Consider the following 20359-nt stretch of genomic DNA (forward strand, 5'->3'; position numbering starts at 1 on the left):
AATTCAGAATCTTGCGAGAAAATTTCATAGGATTCTTAGAATTTGTCATTCTCCGAACGGTCCGTTGTCTGCTGCGGAATCTCGATCAAAATGGCTCGCGTGCGCTGGAAAGCAGTTTTCTTATATCTAATGAAGAAATTTTATTAGCCCGCCCCTTCATTAATCGTTATGAGTGCACATTATATTTACAACCATAGAGATCACAAAGGGGCGGGGCTAACGGGCTTAATTTATTGAATACAAGAAAGCTGCTTTCCGGCGCGCGCGAGCCATTTTGATCGGGATTCCGCGGAAAGAGCGGAATGAGCGGTTCGACAAAATTTGATGCAGCGGAGCGGACACAGCAGCATGAAGGCGTGGATAGCAGTGGCAATGCTGAAAATTTATTCCAAATGGTGGAGGCTTGGCGAAAAATAACCAAGTGGCGGTCGGACAATTTCAACGCGAGGTGCTGACAAGCGTTTGGATGCAGTTAGTTATTGGAAAGACGCATTGGGAAAAGAAAATTGGTTCTTCTCAGGATCAGCAGTTTATAGAAAGAAAAAGTTAAAAAAATGCGAAAAAGGATTGTTTCGGCGGCATCGGGTTTGGCGTGGTAGTTTGGTTGCTGTTAGTGATTCCATCCGTTCAAGTTAATTGCATCATCTCCCTCCGCCGCGCTATCAAATTTGTTAGTTACGATTCAGTTTTGCACTTTGAAGAAAGTTCATATCGAATTGTCGGATCCACCTTCTTTTGTATAAAGACCTTTTTGGAGGACACCATCCTCAAAAATGGCCGAAATAAAGGAGAAATAAGCAGAATCAGAAGTGGCGTGAAACCAAACGCAAATATATTTATTTACAACATTTGGGTTTCTCCCGCGATGTAAGCGTACCTAGCAAAATAAGGACTGTGATGTCCCTGACTAAAAGCCAGTCGAGTGGCTTCAGCGGCAGATGAGTCATGTCAATTCCACGGTTAGAGAATCAAAGTCTATCCAACTGGGAACAACTATTCGACATCTTGATTCAGTTGGCCTCCGAGCAGTTTGCTCAATGTTAATAAAACGACACAAATTATTATGGCAAATACCATTAATTTCTAATAGCTACGTGGTCCTACGTCACCTTTGCGTACAACCCGATTGGGCTGCACCTTTGAGTTTTTCTACAACTCTGTCTATAGGTTCGTTGTTTGAATTCCACTAGTAACGGAGTTATCGCTATAGTTTCTGTAACTTAGACTAAATGATAACAAAATTTCAATCATTTAGTTTAAGTTACTGCTACTAGCGCTCTAACTCCGTTATTAGTTGAATTCTAATAACGAACCATTAGGCAAAGTTGTAGAAAAACCTTCACGCTAGAAGTCCACCATACAACATATTTTGAAATTCAGCTTCTGTAATATGTTATTGACAAAACTACTAAATGATCGAACGCAAATTACTGAATGATCGTTAACATCCTTGCCCCCATATATTTTTTGATGGTTGGTGCTCAAGTTAGCTCTTCGGTCGTTCGTGTGTGATATTGTTGGTCGAATAAATTGATTGTTCGTGCCGCTGTTGGTGAAACTTGTTGGATGTTTGAATAAACAAGAGGTGGAGTCATTGTTGGTAAAACTGCTTGACCGTGTGTACGTTCCATAATGGTCATGAAGTGGTCGTATCATGGTTATATCTTGGTTCACAAAACCACCAAGTCTGGAGGAGGTTTTATGTAGCATGTTTTATATAAGACTTGAAGAGTATAATAAAATCCTTGCTCCTAAACTGGAATGCATATCAGGTTTTAATGATTGCAATAAAACTGGGCCAACTGGCCGTGACATAGTTGTATAGCAGTCTACAAGAGGATGTGAGAACTAGGAAATCTGCATGGAAGGTTTTGAGATGAGGTTCTCTGATACAACCTCGATTGTTTCTTGGGATGCTATCAGATTGGGAAAATCAATGTTCGAATGTTCGTTTACAACATCACATACGTCCTTTTGAATAAGCACCCGAGATTTATTCACTTTCTATCGTTTAGCTAATGAACTGGAACGATTCCTGAGAAATAAAATTGAAGTATTATGTCAAACCGAAACTGATGAAATACAAAATTCTAATTAAACGTATTTGATATTTGTTTGTTGTTAAGAATCCAATGAATCAAATACAATGGTTGGTTTCCTACCCGCCGCTGCCGTATCCATGCGCTATCGTATATGTAAAAATAGCCAGCATGCGTTAACCACCTGAAGTTTGTATGGCGAAAGATACCTAACGCGGGTTTTCTCAACTTTTCACGAAACACTATTTGGTACCAGTCATGTAGGAAGGTGTCCGCTACTACGCCTACCAAATATTTTTTCGATTCAGGTGCATTTTTTTCGAGACATTAGATGCCTTTCACCATACTGATTTCCAAAAGTTAACTCATAGTGTGCCGCTGTAAGCACGCTCAAAGCAGGCGATTCAGGCCTTCTTCATCTTCTTCTTCAATGGCTATACATTCCAACTGGAACTTGGCCTGCTTTTCAACTTAGTATTCTATTAGCATTTCCTCAGTTATTAATGAAAAGCTTTTCTATGCCCGCCATTGCATGAGTATGTATCTTGTGTGGCAAGTACAATGGATACACTATGCCCAGGGTGTTGAGAAAGTTTCCAACCCGAAAACTTCCTAGACCGGACCGAGAATCGAACTCGCCATCTCCGGATTGGCAATCGTACGCCTTTGTTCGCAAGACTATCGGAGACCCCATACTCCATCAAATATGTAAATATTTTCTACCTCTTGAATGTAAAAAGAAACTCTTTGGCACTCACTAGACGGCCATTATCGAGCGAAAAATACTGAATAAAAAGTTTGTTTTTGGTGCGAAAGTAAGCCCTTCGCGTATAGGTACTTAGTATACGAGAAAGGCAAAAATATTGTGAATCATTTAAAATAAGGTAGACTTTAGTGGGATCTCGACCAGTTAGACATAACAAAATTATATCACAATTATATCAATATGTGTTACAAATAACAAAACTTGTAATAATTTTGTTATAAATTCCCTGTCAAAGTTGGAGGAAAGAAAATTTCATGATCGTCATAACATGATTATAACATAATGTGTTAGGTTTTTTTTCGAAAAAAGAATTGCCTACATTTTTGGTAGATAGGAATTGGAAAAAAAACGAAGGTACCACCTTCAGTATAACTTGAACCTACATTCAAAGTTGAAGCAGCAGGACAAAGTTAATTGCCTACATAATGAATAGTCATAATCTTTTCAATAACATAATTTGTTATAGTATAAGCTATTTTCACCGCTTTTTGTGTAACACATCGAGTTATATTTTTGTTCGAATAATAACATATTTAAACTAGAAGAGACTTTGTTACAATTTTTGTTATTTTAACTACTAATGGTACATGTTTTATAACAACCGCTGTTATAAAAAACTGCTGTAACAGAATAACAAGTTCTGATATAAATTTGTTACTATCTAATGGTCGGGATGATCCCTTAGTACAAGTTACAATTGTTGGAAGAGCGAAAAAAATATTCAACATGATTAGAAAATTATTCTGAGCTTTTACTGAAATGTCTTTGCTTGTCATAAGACGTGTTCGTCACACTGAAGACGGCCTTACTGTTGAAGTTAAAACGTATCTGTCAAAGCTGTACAATGAAGTGGTGGTTAAATAAAATTGTACGAACTCGTCTCAACTCGAACAACTAATCCCGAGCAGCACAAGTCAGACATAAATGGTTACAGCAACTTGATTGTGACTGAATCTGGTCACACATGAGTTGCAGTAACCTTTATGGAACATGTGTGCTGCTAGAGATATTCAACAGAAAACCGGATAGAGGCCAGCGACTTCGTAAAACGCCACGAACACGCGATTTGGGGACCATAAACATTCGGGGAAATTGGAGGAACATCGTCAAAGAACGACGATTCTTCTTCTTCTTATTGGCATTACATCCCCACTGGGGATGCACTGGGACAGAGCCGCCTCACAGCTTAGTGTTTATTAAGCACTTCCACAGTTCTTAACTGCGAGGTTTCTATGCCAAGTTACCATTTTTGCATTCGTATATCATGAGGCTAACATGATGATACTTTTATGTCCAGGGAAGTCGAGACAATTTCCAATCCAAAAATTGCCTAGACCGGCACCGGCACCAAATAACGACGATTATGAAGCTCTAAAATACGCCAGGCATAGATGTATCGACGTTGTAGCCGACCGGATATTCAGGTTACGGTAGGATGCTTGAATTAATAACAAGCAGTTCAGCCAGACGAGCGTGTGGCTCAATGGTCATGTATATTAGTTTACGAACATAAAAACACTATACCTTATTGTATGATAACCTAGATCTATCCATTTGGTAATTTGAACCAATACGTACCTGGAAAGACAGAAAAGAAATATTGAACATATTAGATGAATTGTTTTGAGCAATGAAGACATATTTGTGTAACAAAATTACCTAATGATAAAATCAACATTATTCTTCTTCTTCTTCTTATTGGCATTACATCCCCACACTGGGACAGAGCCGCCTCGCAGCTTAGTGTTCATTAAGCACTTCTACAGTTATTAACTGCGAGATTTCTAAGCCAAGTTACCATTTTTGCATTCGTATATCATGAGGCTAACATGATGATACTTTTATGCCCAGGGAAGTCGAGACAATTTCCAATCCGAAAATTGCCTAGACCGGAACCGGGAATCGAACCCAGCCACCCTCAGCATGGTCTTGCTTTGTGGCCGCGCGTCTTACCGCACGGCTAAGGAGGGCCAAGCATTATATGTGTACATATATATTACGTTTTTCGAAACCATTCTGAGTCTCAAACAACTTTGCAGAATTTGGGCCCGATTGCTCACTTCCTCGCTTTCCGCATCGCGTTTGAAGTTTGTATAGCAATTAGAATGGGAAAACGTATATTTTTGCATTTCTACTTCTAGAGGTTTTAGTTCATCGTAATCCAAGTGGGACATTGAGTGAAAGCATAACCCAAAGGATGCTGAGAAACTTTGCTGAAGAAGGTACATTGCTTGAACTTCCACGAAAAAAGTTATAACGCTTCGAAGATATTGTTCAAACCATATAAGGTACACTGGGGGAAGTGGAAAAAGGGGGTAAGTGTAAAAATTGACTCGAAAAATTGGAATTGTACATACTTTACAGTTTTTACCACACCATAACATTGTGCAAGAATATACTTTGATACCCATACTAATACTATATTAAAATTTGTATAATACATACACTAACACGGTTAACGCTTGAACTGTGATTTTAGGTTTCGCGATAAGTTGATTTTTCCATTCATAAAATCACATTTTATTTGCACCAATTGTCCCTTTTTCAAGTGAATTTATATCACAGGTGACTATTACAATACAATTAAACTAATCCCCTTCAATTTGTAGTGGTTATTACCATGAAAGCAAATAATTCAAAGATTTTACACTTACCCCTGGTATCAAACACTGCGGGAGAAGTGGAAAATGTACTGATCATGCAAATGTTTCCTTCCCTCCCGGGTTTATTTGGATAGCTGTGAATCTTAATATGTTCCTTCTTTGTTATCATTGTGATTTTAGTAGTGATTGGACTAATGAACATGAGAAAACGCCTGATCAATCCATCCATCGGTATTAATGACTTTCACATGTTTTACATATGAAAAAAATCTATGAGTATGAAAAAAATAGCACTGGTAGGTGAATATATTTCATAATGCACATTCATTTATATTTTTAGCAAGTTTTGCAGTTGAATGCAATTTTTCGTGCGAACAAATTGGTTAAGGACAAGTGCTTAAAAATAGGAGATAATTTTGTACGTGTTTTGCGCACACTCATACATACAAACACGCACACACAGACACCATCTCAATTCGTTAAACTAAGTTGATTAGTTTATAAACCTGTAAGCCCCATTTTTCCTATAAAAAGTTCATCTTTGAGGCGAATATATAGATTTTACGTGCACTTAATGTTCGAGAAGGCAAAACCAGCCCTCCACTAGCTATTACGAGAATTCCTTGCGGACCTATTCCGTTAAGCCAATGAAATTATTCAACAAAAGATACTCAGAGCAACAACCGTTTTGATTTTTTGTTATATGTAACTACCAATCAGAATTGAACGTCAAGGTAGCATGGGTTTTCCACTTACCCCATCCCACTGGGTTAAGTGGAAAAAAACTCTTAATTTTTAAATCTTTTTCCATCAATTTCAAGCAAATAAAATGGTATGAATTACCACACAGTTGATGCAAAATTGACTGTTTTTGATAGCCCATTTTGATTGAATGCATTTAGATCATTTAAATTGGTTTTACACTAATTCGAACATGCACTATCGATTTTTCCTTTTCCACTTCCCCCAGTGTACCTTACGAAAAATCGTTTATTCTGCCAACCCATATGCAATAAAATATGGTTACTTTTAAGTTGCTGCAACCAAATCAGTATGAGGTGCTACTCGGGTAGGTTGTCCGGTAGTGTTGGCAGAAACATTGATTTCTTGCATATGGTTTGAACAAGCAATTGTAGACCTTGCAGCTACGTACCTTTTTCGGCAAAGTCTTTCGACGACTTTCAAACTCTATGCTAACGTATTGAGTCATGTAATTGACAATAAATTAAAGCCGCTAAGAGCAAAAATGTAAAGAAGTACGTTTTCCCATACTCTTCGTCATAACATTGGACGACGCAAAACCTATTAGGTTTCTTTGTGCCTTACACATGACTACAACGAAGATAGTCACGCAACCAAAAGTCATGACGAAGTTATGAACTTCTTGTACTTGTACTTCTTGATTTTGTAGTCACTTCTTCACAAAATTGACTGTACGTTACTAGAGAGCCCATCCCGGGACAAAAATTCCAATATTTACAAAATTTCGAGATTTTCCGAATCCTGCGAAATATTTTTTGATTTGATTGATTCCCGAAACAAGCATATCATAAATCAAACCGGTACAAGTAGCTTCTCTTTTGAGATGTTTTTTTTTTAATTGAAACAAAGCAAATATTATTTTTCGAGCTTTACGGAAATTCATGAAAACAGATTAATATGCGCAACTAACGCATCATTTTAAATTCAGCCAATATCTGCTCTAAAAGCGTACATTACTTGCTATGAAAGCATCGACAGTATTTACAGGCTCCTTGTAAGGATATTTTACGATTCCAAAAAACTTTGATATAGTCAGAAAAGAATAGGTGTTGCGTTCGCCGTTAATGGAAGGAAGGCTCGACGCTGATCTTCAACAGCTTTATTGATTTGCTTCGAAACTAGATTACAACTTATATTAAATATTTGATAAATTAGTTAGTTAAATTCTTTTCTCCAGCCCTTAATTCAGTGGCCCGATCGTTCCTACGAGCTTTCAAACTGTGATCTGGCAGCAAGAAACTAACTCTAACTATAACTCTACTGTTTGAAAAAAATCTATGATGATTTTGAAAATCATTTCCAAAATTCTACATCCTAATACAACTTACTTGTACATAATTTTCAATTTAGTTAACAAATTTAGCAACTAATTAACGTATTAGAACAAATTTGGCATATATTTTCAAATGAACTAGGGGGAAAGACGGCTTTGGCAGGTTTTGTTCTATTATTGGCAGGGAGGGTTTTGTCGACCAAATTTTATGAAATTTGGCCACAATATTCTTTGATATGCAAAGAACGTTTAGGGCGAATTTGAGCCTAGTCAGTCATATAAAACCCCCCTGCCAATAATAGAACAAAACCTGCCAAAGCAGTCATTCCCCCTATTCGATATTTTTTTTAATTCCACGGGCTGTAATACCTCATGTATTTTTTTTACTGCTGCAACAGCGCGCCTACTGAGTCCTTTCCACTGGTTATATTGTTGCGATAATAAAAGGAGTTTAGCAAATCAAAATAGGTCTGTGGAATTTTTAAAATCCATTCGAAAGAATTCCAAGTTTTTTCTCATTAAATTTAATTCAAATTGGCCACTTTTACATATGTTCCGGATTTTTCGGGGGACTATTTTGGGAACTTTTAGGGGCCACGGAAGACTTTAACTATTGATTGCATCCAAAATTCGTCAGGATGGATGGTTACGAAATAATGCGAATCTCTGGGATGAACTTTTGGAATTTGCCATTTTTACGGATGTTCCGAATCTTCCGAAGCACCGTTTTGGGAGCATATGGTATCGGAGCACTGTCACTATTGATTACAATTGTGCTTGTAATGGTACGCCGGTATGAATGGTTTCGAAAAAATCGCGAAGCTCTGGGATAAATTTTTGGAATTGATCACTTTTACGTATTTTCCGGAATAATCAGATAACCGTTCCTGGGGCATTTAGAGGTCACTGAAGACTTTCACTATTGATTGCACCCACAATTTGCCAGAATGGATTGCTACGAAAAATCCTGAAGCTCTAGGATTAACTTTTGGAATTGACCATTTTTACGGATGTTCCGGAGAGCCATTTCGGAAGCATTTAGGAGTAACAGAAGACTTTCACTATTGATTGCATCCACAATTTGCCATGATGGATTGCTACGAAAAAATCGCGAAGCTCAAGGACGAACTTTTGAATTGAACCGTCTAAGACGAATTAAGTACTGTCCATTTAATTCCACCAGTTAATTTTCGTTATCTTTGCAGATACGTATTTCGACCACAACTGTGTGGTCGTCTTCAGTGTCTTGTACTTGACTCGACTAAAGTCTGAAGACGACCACACAGTTGTGGTCGAAATACGTATCTGCAAAGATAACGAAAATTAACTGGTGGAATTAAATGGACAGTACTTAATTCGTCTTAGACGGTTTAATACATTCCACTAAACGAGCTTAATATATTTTTCTGAATTTTGGAATTGGCCATTTTACGGATGTTCCGTATCTTCCGAAGGACTTAATCTGGGGCATTTGGATGTCACAGAAGACATTCACTGTTAATTGCACCCACAATTTGCCAGCATGGATGGTAACGAGAAAATCACGAAGCTCTAGGATGAACTTTTAGAATTGGCCACCTTTAAGAATGTTTCGGACCTTCCGGCTTTCCCATAATCACTCAAAGGTTAAAATGACCAAGAAATGGCGCATACAAGATAGCAAATACAGTTGGGATCACCAGAGCACATATTTGCAAGCAATTTATGTTTCATAGAACGATACTAGAAAATTAGGTGCCAGATTGAAAAGCTCAAACAGTACCTCTCTAGTACAGGTTCTCCGGGCGCTAGATAGGTCAATTTGGATGAATCACCCCATGGTCTTATTCTAGAAACTTACAGCTTTCGTTTGGTTTCTAAAGATTGAAAATCGGTTGAAATTTGAGTTTTCGTGATCGTGATAAAATCTTGGGTCCAAATGACTCCAAAGCAAAATGTGTAATTTTTTTCTAATGCATTAGAAAGGTTAGTCGTTATAAGTATTAAAACTAATACAAAAGTTTTTAAATTGAATTCTAAATATGAGATGAAAGATTTGGACATCGGAATATAACTAATAGGAACTATCGGCAATATTTGGCTTCTAATCTTCTTTCTTTACTCAGATTCCAAACGCACTTGTGAATAGTTCTGTTTCTGCACAGACGAATATTAGCCAGAAAACTAAAGAAATTAAGACGTTAGAATATTCCAATTGTTTATTATTCTGGCAATGCCACTCAAATCCAATACTTTCCAGATTTAATAATATCATGTTTGGGACGTTTTTCTAGTAATTCCAGCGTTATGCTTTTATTTCCTGTTTCAATATCACAAAACACTGAACCAAACATTATTTGCAAAGCTATTTTAGTTCATCAACAATCACAAATGCAGTCACTATCATTAGTCGCGATCTCGTACTCGGTGATGCCGCGGCTTCGTATACACATGAAAGAAACTCAATAACTTGCACTCAATCGTCAACAAGTGCTTCCTCATCGCCACCCAAATGCTGCCGCCGATCTTGCCCATCAGAGTCGGTATTGAAACGCACAAAATTCGTCCCCGGCTGAGCCACCGGATCATGTTCGATTAGCTTTCCCATGGCTACCAAGGTCATCATCACATGTAGGGTGATGTCTGTGAAGAATCCAATCGTTCATCGAATAGTTATGGTAACTGATCGCTTCAGGTGGTACTTACAGAGAGCAATGATCACAACAATCGGGTTCACGAAAACCATATTGTACCACCTTTTGTTGTGCCAGATCATGATGACGTCCCTTAGCACCAGCAGGAACAGTTCAATCATGAACATTACCACGAAAGGATACACAAATTGCTTTACTTCCTGAAATTGTTTATGTTTCATGACCGAGTTGTTTTTGCAATGTTTACAAATCAGACCTTGAAAATCCCGTAGAATAGTGATACTCCTACAGCGAGCCAAATTACACCGAACACAAGGCCGCCACTACCCATGAATCGGTAATCGTAAACTGGAAGTTATCAGCGATTAGTGTCAAAACAACTCTCAGGAAATCGATTACTCATCCTTACACTCCTCTAGAGGATAGTGAAACTCCGTCGATTGGTACAGAACAACAGCCATGAAAATGGAACCTAAAATTGTTGCCACCGCAATGACATAACTGTGAAACTTGATATAGAACCGCAAGTAGTGTTCCATTGCGTAGTTGTTGAGTGGGAGCGTTCTGTTTTAATTACTACTGATCTAACTTCACCAGTTGCTCCACGTGAGTGTGTCAGGACAGACCGGTTCAGTCGAGTGCAATAATTGTACTGGCTGCCGGCTATGTACACGAGAGTCAACCCGCTATCAGCAGCGTCGGTACGGGGCGTCGTCGTCGTCGTCGTCAAAGTGCAAGGCAGTATAGAACAGGAACTTCTCATCTAGGCTGCTCTCACTCTAGTGAACGACGACCGGGATGGAGGCTGTAAACTTGAAAATTCTTCCAGTAATCAAAGGCGTTATCACCGCAATGACGGTGTGTACCCGTGGACATTACATTTCTGAAGACATTACGTTCCATTTGGAACTAGAAATTTTTGTTTCGGTTTTTATAAATGACTGTGTTGTTTGCAGCACTAAAAATATTATAAGGTTACTTGCATCAACGATTGATTCTCGATGTAACGTGATTTGTACTCTGCAACTCTGAAATCAATACTAGATCTTTCTTTCATTTGTCCAAACAAAATGAATTGAATGAATACTTTATATTGTGTTTGTGATATGATAAACGTTGAGCGCCCTCAGGTCCTCTTTAACTTCAAAAAGCCATGGTATACGCGGCCTTTTCCGGGTTATCTACTGCATATTGTCTTCGCTTAACGCTCTTCCGGCATAAGTACAACGTTTCTAGCCCATCGTAGTCTGCCGTGTTGTAAAAGCTTAACAATATCCAGCCCCTCATACACCTGGTAAAACTCGTGATCATGTTTCATGGCCGTATAAAGCCACCGAAAAATCAGAATAGTATACATCGCGAGTTTTGTCTTCGTTTGCAGACTACAGGACTTAAGTTGGTTAGGAAGTCCCCAATAAGCCTTTTCCACAGCTACAATACGCCTTTTCACCTCGCGGGTAACACCATTATCGCACGTCACTAAAGTTCCAAGATACACAAATTCTTCTACCACTTCAAATTTTTCACCATCCAGCACCATTTCACTGCCACCACCACTAATGAACCTACGTCTATTGCCAGCGACCATGTACTTCGTTTTGCTGGTATTGATCGTGAGTCCAATCCTCGCTGTCTCCCTCTTAAAAGGCACAAAAGCCTTTTCCACGGCACGGCGATCAATCCCGATAATATCGATATCGTCCGCAAATCCCACGAACATATGCGATCTTGTGATAATGGTACCGCTTCTTTGCACACCAGCTCTCCTACACACTTAACCAGCATTTCGATGTTCGGTATTTTGTTTACTGAGTTTCAACTGCAAAATTTAGTTTTTACTGAAATACTAGTTTTTATTGGACATCAGATGATTGTCAGTAATAAATTCCCGAACTAAATTTCTGAACTGCTAAAAAAAGTCGGTACAAATCGAAACAGCACCACCGGTGAAAAATGAAAATTCACCGACTAGTTATTAGAAAAATACTGAACGCTATTGTAGAGCCCTTTGCTGTTGTTTACTTGGTTATTTACCATTTTGTAAAATATTTCGTCAGACAAGTCGGAATTGCGAAAGTGCAAAATAATCGTTATCAAATAATAACAAAAACTAATTTCATCAATCATTCAACATCAATATTTAGCTTCGATTCTAGTTTTCGAGAGCTGTGGTAGACAGCATCCGAAGGACATACACCATTAACCGCCACCAGAATCTGCGTTTCAATGTTTGACTCGGTGTTTTCGTGCGCTGCCCACTCTGCTTTGAAGGCGCCTTGGGGAACCTGCGGCATGGCTACCGCTGCTCCAGATATCTGGTCTGCGTTTGATTAGCGGCATTGTTTTGTAGATGCGGCAGTGTGTAGATGCAGATGATACACAGGCCACGCCTAGCGAGGCCAATTCGAAAACTCGCTGCAGCATCGGGTTGAAGCGCAGCGTAACCGGGAATTAAAATTTCGTCGACACGAACCCGGAGAACATCCAATTGCTCCAGCCACCGTAGAACATTGATGAAGTTAGCCTTGACCATATCGGACAACATTGCGGTACAATTGGGACTGCGCGGAGCCCATTTTTTTGTCTTGTAATAACCCGTTTCCTCATTGTTGAAGTAATGCCGTCTCATAGAGAACGTAATGCCGTCTCAAGGAGAAGTCGCGCAATCGGCAGAAACACCTAACGCAATGTCTGAAAAAACTTGCAGAATTTATCACAAACCCTGAAATTCCTCCATAGTACTTATATTTCATCTGAAGAAGCATTGATTGGATATTCTGTCCAATCAGTAAAATATTTTCCAAAAAATAAATCCTCATTTACTGACTAACTCAGTTATGTACACATAAACAAAGTAGGCAGTGGCGTAGCCAGAAAATTGGTCTGGGGGGGGTTTTCCGAACATTTTTTTTCGAAAAAAAAAAAATTTCTACTGAAAATTTTGTCTCTGGGGGGGGTTTTATGCCCAAAACCACCCCCCTGGCTACGCCACTGAAAGTAGGGTATCTGTTCCATTATTAATAACATGTTCCTATATCAATAACATTCGCAAAACAGGCAATTTAGGCTCAATTTGTGTCGTGTTTTGTTGTTATCCGGCGTGCTCACTGCTGAAAAAAATCACAAAAATGAGAAATAAAACAATTCGCGCCTCAATTCTTTGTTTTCGAATGGTATTGATTTGGGTACATGGTATGAATTCAAGGAGCGGTTCCCCTACATTGATTACCGATTTTAATGTTTATTTGACATTTCTCGTTTATGCTGACAACTCGGTAATGTAAAATATTGCTGTTGAAATTACTGGGCGATCCGTAGTCCAAAAACTCAGTAAAATTTTACCGACTCCGGTAAAATAAAGTAACTGTGCACACTTAATCACGCTCCACTTGTTCGGTAATTTTTTTTACCGAGATTGATCTGTAAATCTCAATAATAACCGAGTACTCAGCAAATCAATATAAAACTACTGACTTCCAGTATTTGTACCAGCACAACTACTGAGTACGGAATCAGGCAATACCGAAATCCCAGTAAGATAGAAGTTTTACTGAACGCTCAAAACAAACAGTGAAAAAAATACCGACCTTCTGTTATATTGCATAAATTGTTACTGAGTAATCGTCACACTGAGATTTGGCTTGTCATTATTGTTTCTGTTGCATCATTTCCGCCTTTTTTGTCATCGAATTTTCTCAACGATTTTCACATCTGCAGTTTTGTGTAAAATTTTGATCAAATATGGAAGCGGTAATTGCGAAGCTACGGCAGGTCGACGCGGAGGTAGAAGAGCTGTTCTGTAAGTTAAAACCTTTATTTGAAAATTATTTATTTTGCAGTAAAGAAATTGGAAACTAAAAATGGCGGATGCAATTGCAATTACTTGCTTTCACTGTCGACGCTGTGTCCCAGGGGGTATTAAAAGATTTAGTCGGCATGTTAATTGGCATATCCAGAAGGATGAGCTGCCGTCGGATTTTTGTAAATATGACTACACTTTCCCACGGTGTAAAATGCGATACCAAAATTTTTCAAGCCTCAAACGCCACATAAAGGAGAACCATTTTTGTGAGACTCCTCCGTTCCAATTTTAACAAATTATTCTGAAGAATTTCTTCCGGAGATTGAAAATGTCACGAGTGTGCCCATGGAGGCATACCAACTTACCTTGGACTATATTAAGAAGACAGCAGCACTTAGTATTTGTCGGCTTACGGCGGATACAGGACTTCCTCAAAAAAAAGATAACGGAAGCTATTGAGATATGTGACAATATTGTATCACAAATTCTCGAATATCCGATTGTCCAAACTAAAAAGTTCCTCGAATCGCATCAAGTAGACGTCTCAAATTAAACCACGCAGAAGTTTTTGAGTACTTTCAAACATCATGATTTGTTCAGTGATGTAAAAACACACGCCAAGCAAAAAGCGTATCTCGAGAAGCTTGCGATTCATATTCCGGAACCAGTGGATAAGTGTGTTGGAAGACGCGTGGCACTACGTCATGTACAAAGTGTTCCCAAGCGCATATTCGTAAACGAAACATTCACTTCGGGATCCCCAAAACAGATTACTTCTTCAGACGGCTAACATTGAAGATACGGTAGGGATAAAGGAATACAGTTCGTTTGAATCTGGCCTGCTGTATGAGTCAAGTGAATACTTCAAACAATATCCCAATGTAGTTAGACTGACTATTTACGAGGATGATATTGAGCTGGGGAATGCTCTAAGTTCCAGAGCCGGAAAAAATAAAATAGCAAACTTCATGTTCAAAGTTCAGAACTTTCCTGATAAATTCAACAGTTCTCCAAAAACCATTTTTCCTCTCATATTTGCTACATCTCGGATGGTTAAAATGCATGGATGCAATAAAATAATGGAACCTTTCGTTGCTGACCTGAAGAAACTGGAAAAGGGAATAACAGTTCATTATGGGTCTGAAAGCTTCGAATTACGAGCAGTGGTGACACTGTTTGTTGGGGACTCGCTGGCAGTACACAATGTATTTGGATTACTAAGTCCGAGTGCAACATATTTTTGCCGAATTTGTACAATTCCTCGACCTGTTTTCGAAGGAAATCTTACTGTGAGGTTTCCAAGTAGAACACTTGAATGGTATAACCAAAACCTGCTAGCCGTACAATCTGGGGAATTGAAACTATCTCAATGTGGACTGAAAAAATCTGGTTGTGTATTAAACAACCTTCAAAACTTCCACGTAATCAGCTATTGGTCCCTTGATCCCATGCACGATCTGGCTGAGGGGGTAGGGGAGAACGGTCCAAAATGCACCCCTGGGGCAAAATGGCCTCACTCATAAAATCACTCATATAATCTGTTGTAGTACATTTATGAACGAATATTACCATTACACTTCATAATTAGTTATCCATCATTGAGCTCCATGGGAAAAATTTAGCAAAAAAATCCCTTCATGTTCACTCAAATTTAACCATTTGGTATTTTTCCGCCACATCCATAAGATTGTAGTTTAATCTATTAAGAAAAAACAAACAACCATGCGTTTGCCATCATTTTGCATGCAATTGAGTCATTTTAGACCACCATTCGGGCGTTTTGCCCACGGCCTATTTTTAAAACATTTTTTAAATGCATTAGAAAGTCATGAAAACCTTATTTTTTTGAATAGGAGATCATTGTGAAATGTAGCTGGGTTTGTAAATTTTGCACCTGTACGAAATAGCTTAAGGGGTGCATTTTGGACCGTTCTCCCCTAATCCCTCTTACCCTACAACTTATCTTGAGTCGACTTTCACGATTCAGGGATTCATGTTTCAATGTGGAGTTCATCAATAACCGAATAAGCAACTTTTATTTCGGGTATGCTGATCGTAGGAATCGACCAATGAGCAATCTAACCAAGGACATGTTGTCTTCCCCTGGTACTCATAAGCTAAGACAGACGGCATCACAAAGCTTCTTGGTTTTACGGGCATTCCCTAAAAATGGTTCGAGTAGATGTATTTGAAATAAAAAAAAACCAAAATATATTTTGTGTGTTTTATGTTTTTGAAAGAACGAGAAATCAAATTTTTAGAAATAATGACTGACTTGTCATATTTACCGACAATTTCGTTGAAAATAATTACTGAGTATTTCAGCAAAACAGTGAAAACAACATGAATAAATTCACCGAAAAAGTCAGTAAGTTTTATATACTGTTTACTGATTTTTTCGGTGATTATTGACAGTTTTGAGGCTTTATGATTTACAGGATTCTCGGTATTAATGATTATTACTGAGAAAAGTCAAGTGTTCAAAAACCCAGTAACAATTTACCGACCTCGGTAGTCAAATTTAACTGCGTAGCCTTGACGGATCTGGATAAAATTTGTACAGTAGCTTCTGAGAGCAAAAAACTTTATTTTCAGGAAGTATACGTCTCGAAAGGATGATTTTGATTTTTTTTTTCATATAAGAGTGGTCCACCCTGCCCACCTTCTTCTTCCTCTATGGCTCTACATTCCAACTGGAACTTGGCCTGCTTTTGAACTTCTATTCTATCTATCTAGTATTCTATTAGTATTTCTCAGTTATTAAATGATACCGTTGTAGGTATCTTGTATGGCAAGAGCAGTGGGTACACCATAACCAAGGAGTCCAGAATATTTCCAACCCGAAAACATCCTGGACTGGACCGAGAATCTAACTCGCTAGTTCCGGATTGGCAATCCAACGCCTTTGCTCGCGAGGCTAACTGGAAAACCTAAAAAAAAATCGATACGTTAATCAGCGCCAAATCCGCGAAAATCGTTAAATCTGCGTAGTCGGAACAATCCTGCAACTGATGCATGATGGGTGATGCATTATTTTTTGTTTTTTTTTTAATATAGTTTTTTTCTCTACTTGAAGGATGATCATATTCTTGAATATATACTCTACCAGGCAAACCTGCCCGATCTCGCTTGGGTTTAATTTTCGATCTGTCAATCATTTTGTTGATTGCAGCGTCGCACTCAAGAAGAATACACTACTAGGTGCTCCAATCTATCAAGTTTATGGAAGAGAAGAAGGCGGGGGTGAAAAATTCATTTTCAGTGCAAAACCAAAACAAAGCAGCTGGCTCTCCCATACTAAAATCCAAAATGGCTGAATCGTGAATTTGGCAGATTGGAACACCTAGTGGTGTATTCATCTTGGTCACACTCTAGATCGATTTCAGTTCGAGATTAAGGTGATTATACAATCAAAACATGTGGTGAATTTTAAATTCACCACACGGTTTCCTATTCCTATTATCTTAAGTTCAAACCTAGCGTAATAATTTTCGTACACTGCTGAAATTGAAGTCGATTGTTTAGCATAAGTAAGCATACGATCTATGGATCTACGATCTCTCGATAAATTACTATAAAAAGCACGTAGTTTCCAAGATAGCCGATTTGTTGCTTTGTTGTATAACCACCTTAATAGCTTTCTGCCGATCTCATGAAACCGTTGCGTTTTGACAATTGTTCAACTTTTCCCTTCAAATTGATCAATTCTTAGTATGTACAAACACAGCTGATCCAAAGAGAATCGAATAGTGAGACAATCTTTCAAATTGGTCCATCCGTTTGTGAGTTCTAATGCCTCAAAGAAAAAGCAAACTCATTTTTATATATAGAGATTAAGATTATTATAAGGCCTAGACCAATCAAAAATAGGGCATTCTGTTTTAGAAATAGTGGCATTTCAAGTGGTCTGATATGCAAGTTTTTCACGATGTTTTATTATTTGTAAACAGTTCTTCTCAGTCTATATTTTCTAATGTTTGGACTTAGGATATTCGTGGTTTCAAGATATTCACCATGCAGGGAGAGAAAAGAAAAAATAATTGTACAAAGTCCTGCAAAATCTATCTGCGTCAAAACCGGATTTTATCCTTCATTCAGTCCCATTATGGCCCATTTATGTTTTGGCCAGATTTAGCCAGCTGCCGTTACAAAAAAGAAGTGTTACAATGGTACAACGATAGTGGAGCCAGTTCATCCTGAAAGAGCTGAATCCATCAAATTATTCTCAGTTCCATCCAATAGAGTAATTTTGGGTAATAGAAAACTGAAGATAAAGGAAGCAGTCACCAGTAGTGAGATTGGTCATGTGAAGAATTGGTGGAACCAGCTAACCAAAATCATGATTGTAGCAAGCTGAAGGCTGAGAAGCGGCATCAGAGGAAAAGTGCATGAATTTCTTTGAAATAACGATGCATAATATGTTTCAGATATTAGTCTTCTATATAATAAAAATGAGTTGAGATTTCCTTCCTGACGAACGGGTTCACCGATTTGCAAGATTTTTGCCCTAATCGATTTGTTTTGAGATTCGCAAGGTTTGTATATACAAAAAGTTGGTGAATTTAACGGGGAAATGTTAAAAAAAATCATTAAAACATAGGGTCAGCTGTTGAGAAAACAAAACAAAAGCAAAAAATTGATCTGCAAATAGTTCGTTGTGACATTTGCGTCTATACCATTTCGTCGAATGCCATTCAGTCGAATGACATTTGGTCGAAAGGACATAACGTCGAATGGACATTTGGTCAAAGGGACATTTAGTCGAAAATGAATGTTTAGTCCATTAGAGACGTAGGACATTTGGTCGAAAGGACACTACGTCGAATGGACATTTAGTCGAAATCAGATTTTAGCATGAAGAATCATCGTACATTTGGGCGAATGATGTTTGGTCGAAAGAAATTTGGTTAAAAGCAGATTTTCGAATGAAAAATGTTGGTACATTTAGTCGAATGACGTTCCGTCGATTGAATATTTGAAAGAAAGGAACTTTAGTCAATTATAATTAATGAATAAATGATTGATTGCGGTGTTCCAAAAATAATATAATTATTGCACCAATATGGCTCAAAGAATGATAGATTCATAAAAGGAATAAATAATAAGAAAACGGTGAATATTCCCGACAGGATATTGACTTCGGCGAACCTCTCTAACCAACTACAATGAATCTGTACCACCTGGTCAGAAGATATTTAGTCGAATGATGTTTCGTCAAATGACACTTGGTCGGTTATGTGTCTATCTTTTTTTCTTTGAAAGTAAAGTTATAGAATACCAGATAAATGCTGGTAATTTTTTATGAGTTTCCTTTGATGGTTATTCATTAAAAAATGATGGAAAAATCTATCAAAAGCTTCAGACCACAGACCAACAAAAATGTTATCATTTATATGCTTAAAAATATAACGCAGTGGCAGTGACAGGTGATCCTTTAAATATGATCTACGCCAACTTCTTTCATAGTTTTGTTGAAAAATATTAGGAAGCAGCATCGTGCCTGCCAGCTCCATTTTATGTTTTAAAAAGTTTAAGGGTAACATTTGTGTATGATATTTTATTAAAATCCATCTGTTTCCAAAGTTTAAAAATTTAGAAGCTTGAGTTTCGATTTTATGTATATTTACTTTACTGACAACCAACCCTACTCACCCTGTAGACATTAGGACATATGACCATTCGGTCGCAATCAAATATACGGCCAATAATTAACGGATTATGGTTGGAAGTGAATTATATACTGAAATAATTATTGTGTAAATATTGAGTGGAAGAAATAGTATCTATGAAAAGAATAAGAAAACCATTTCCATTCGATCAAATGTCCCTTCGATTTCATGTCCTTTTGACGAAATGTCAGCTGTCATTAGACTAAATTCCAATCAACTAAATGTACCAAATCCGACTACAATGAAGTATTGGCAAAATAACATTGATATCATTGATTTTTGATCTTGTGCCGAAAAATAGAATAGAGGCTATTTTACAATCAGTGCCCAATATTTTTCTATTTTTGTAGGTTTTCATTTTTTCTATAATAATAATCTCCAGAAGTTTCTGTTTGCTCAGGTGGAAAACACCCATTAGCTGCCGATTGAACTTCCTCACGTACACTGAATTCCTCTAATCAGATCCTGTTCAAATTGAACCAAAAATCTACTGACGAATTATACATTCTACTAAATTCATGCTGCCGACTGAAATTCGCTTTCAACATTCGACTTAATTTCCATTCGGCTAAATGTTCTTTCGACTAAATGTCCCTACGACTAAATATGCATTCGACCAAATGTCCATTTGACTAAAATTTAGTCAAATGGACATTTGGTCGAATACATATTTAGTCGTAAGGACATTTAGTCGAAAGGACATTTAGCCGAATGGAAAGTAAGTCGAATGTTGAAAGCGAATTTCTGTCGGTAGCATGAATTTAATGTCCATTCGACCAAATGTCCTTTCGACTAATTATTATTTATTTATT

The 20359-nt window shown here is 37.8% G+C and overlaps 2 protein-coding genes across 3 annotated transcripts in view; both read right to left on the reverse strand.

The window, feature by feature from the left end:
• Positions 1 to 20359, reverse strand: part of LOC134214431 (uncharacterized) — a 481597-nt gene that overhangs the window by 256440 nt on the left and 204798 nt on the right. The window lies entirely within an intron of this gene.
• On the reverse strand, positions 9624 to 10773 carry LOC134214425 (uncharacterized). The gene is made up of 4 exons (XM_062693801.1): positions 10486 to 10773; positions 10333 to 10424; positions 10129 to 10276; positions 9624 to 10065 (listed from the first exon to the last, which is right to left on the reverse strand). The coding sequence occupies exons 1-4, from the start codon at positions 10613 to 10615 to the stop codon at positions 9899 to 9901; spliced, it is 537 nt and encodes a 178-aa protein (XP_062549785.1). The 5' UTR covers positions 10616 to 10773; the 3' UTR covers positions 9624 to 9898.

Source organism: Armigeres subalbatus, chromosome 2 (assembly GCF_024139115.2).
Source record: "Armigeres subalbatus isolate Guangzhou_Male chromosome 2, GZ_Asu_2, whole genome shotgun sequence".
Taxonomy (NCBI): domain Eukaryota; kingdom Metazoa; phylum Arthropoda; class Insecta; order Diptera; family Culicidae; genus Armigeres; species Armigeres subalbatus.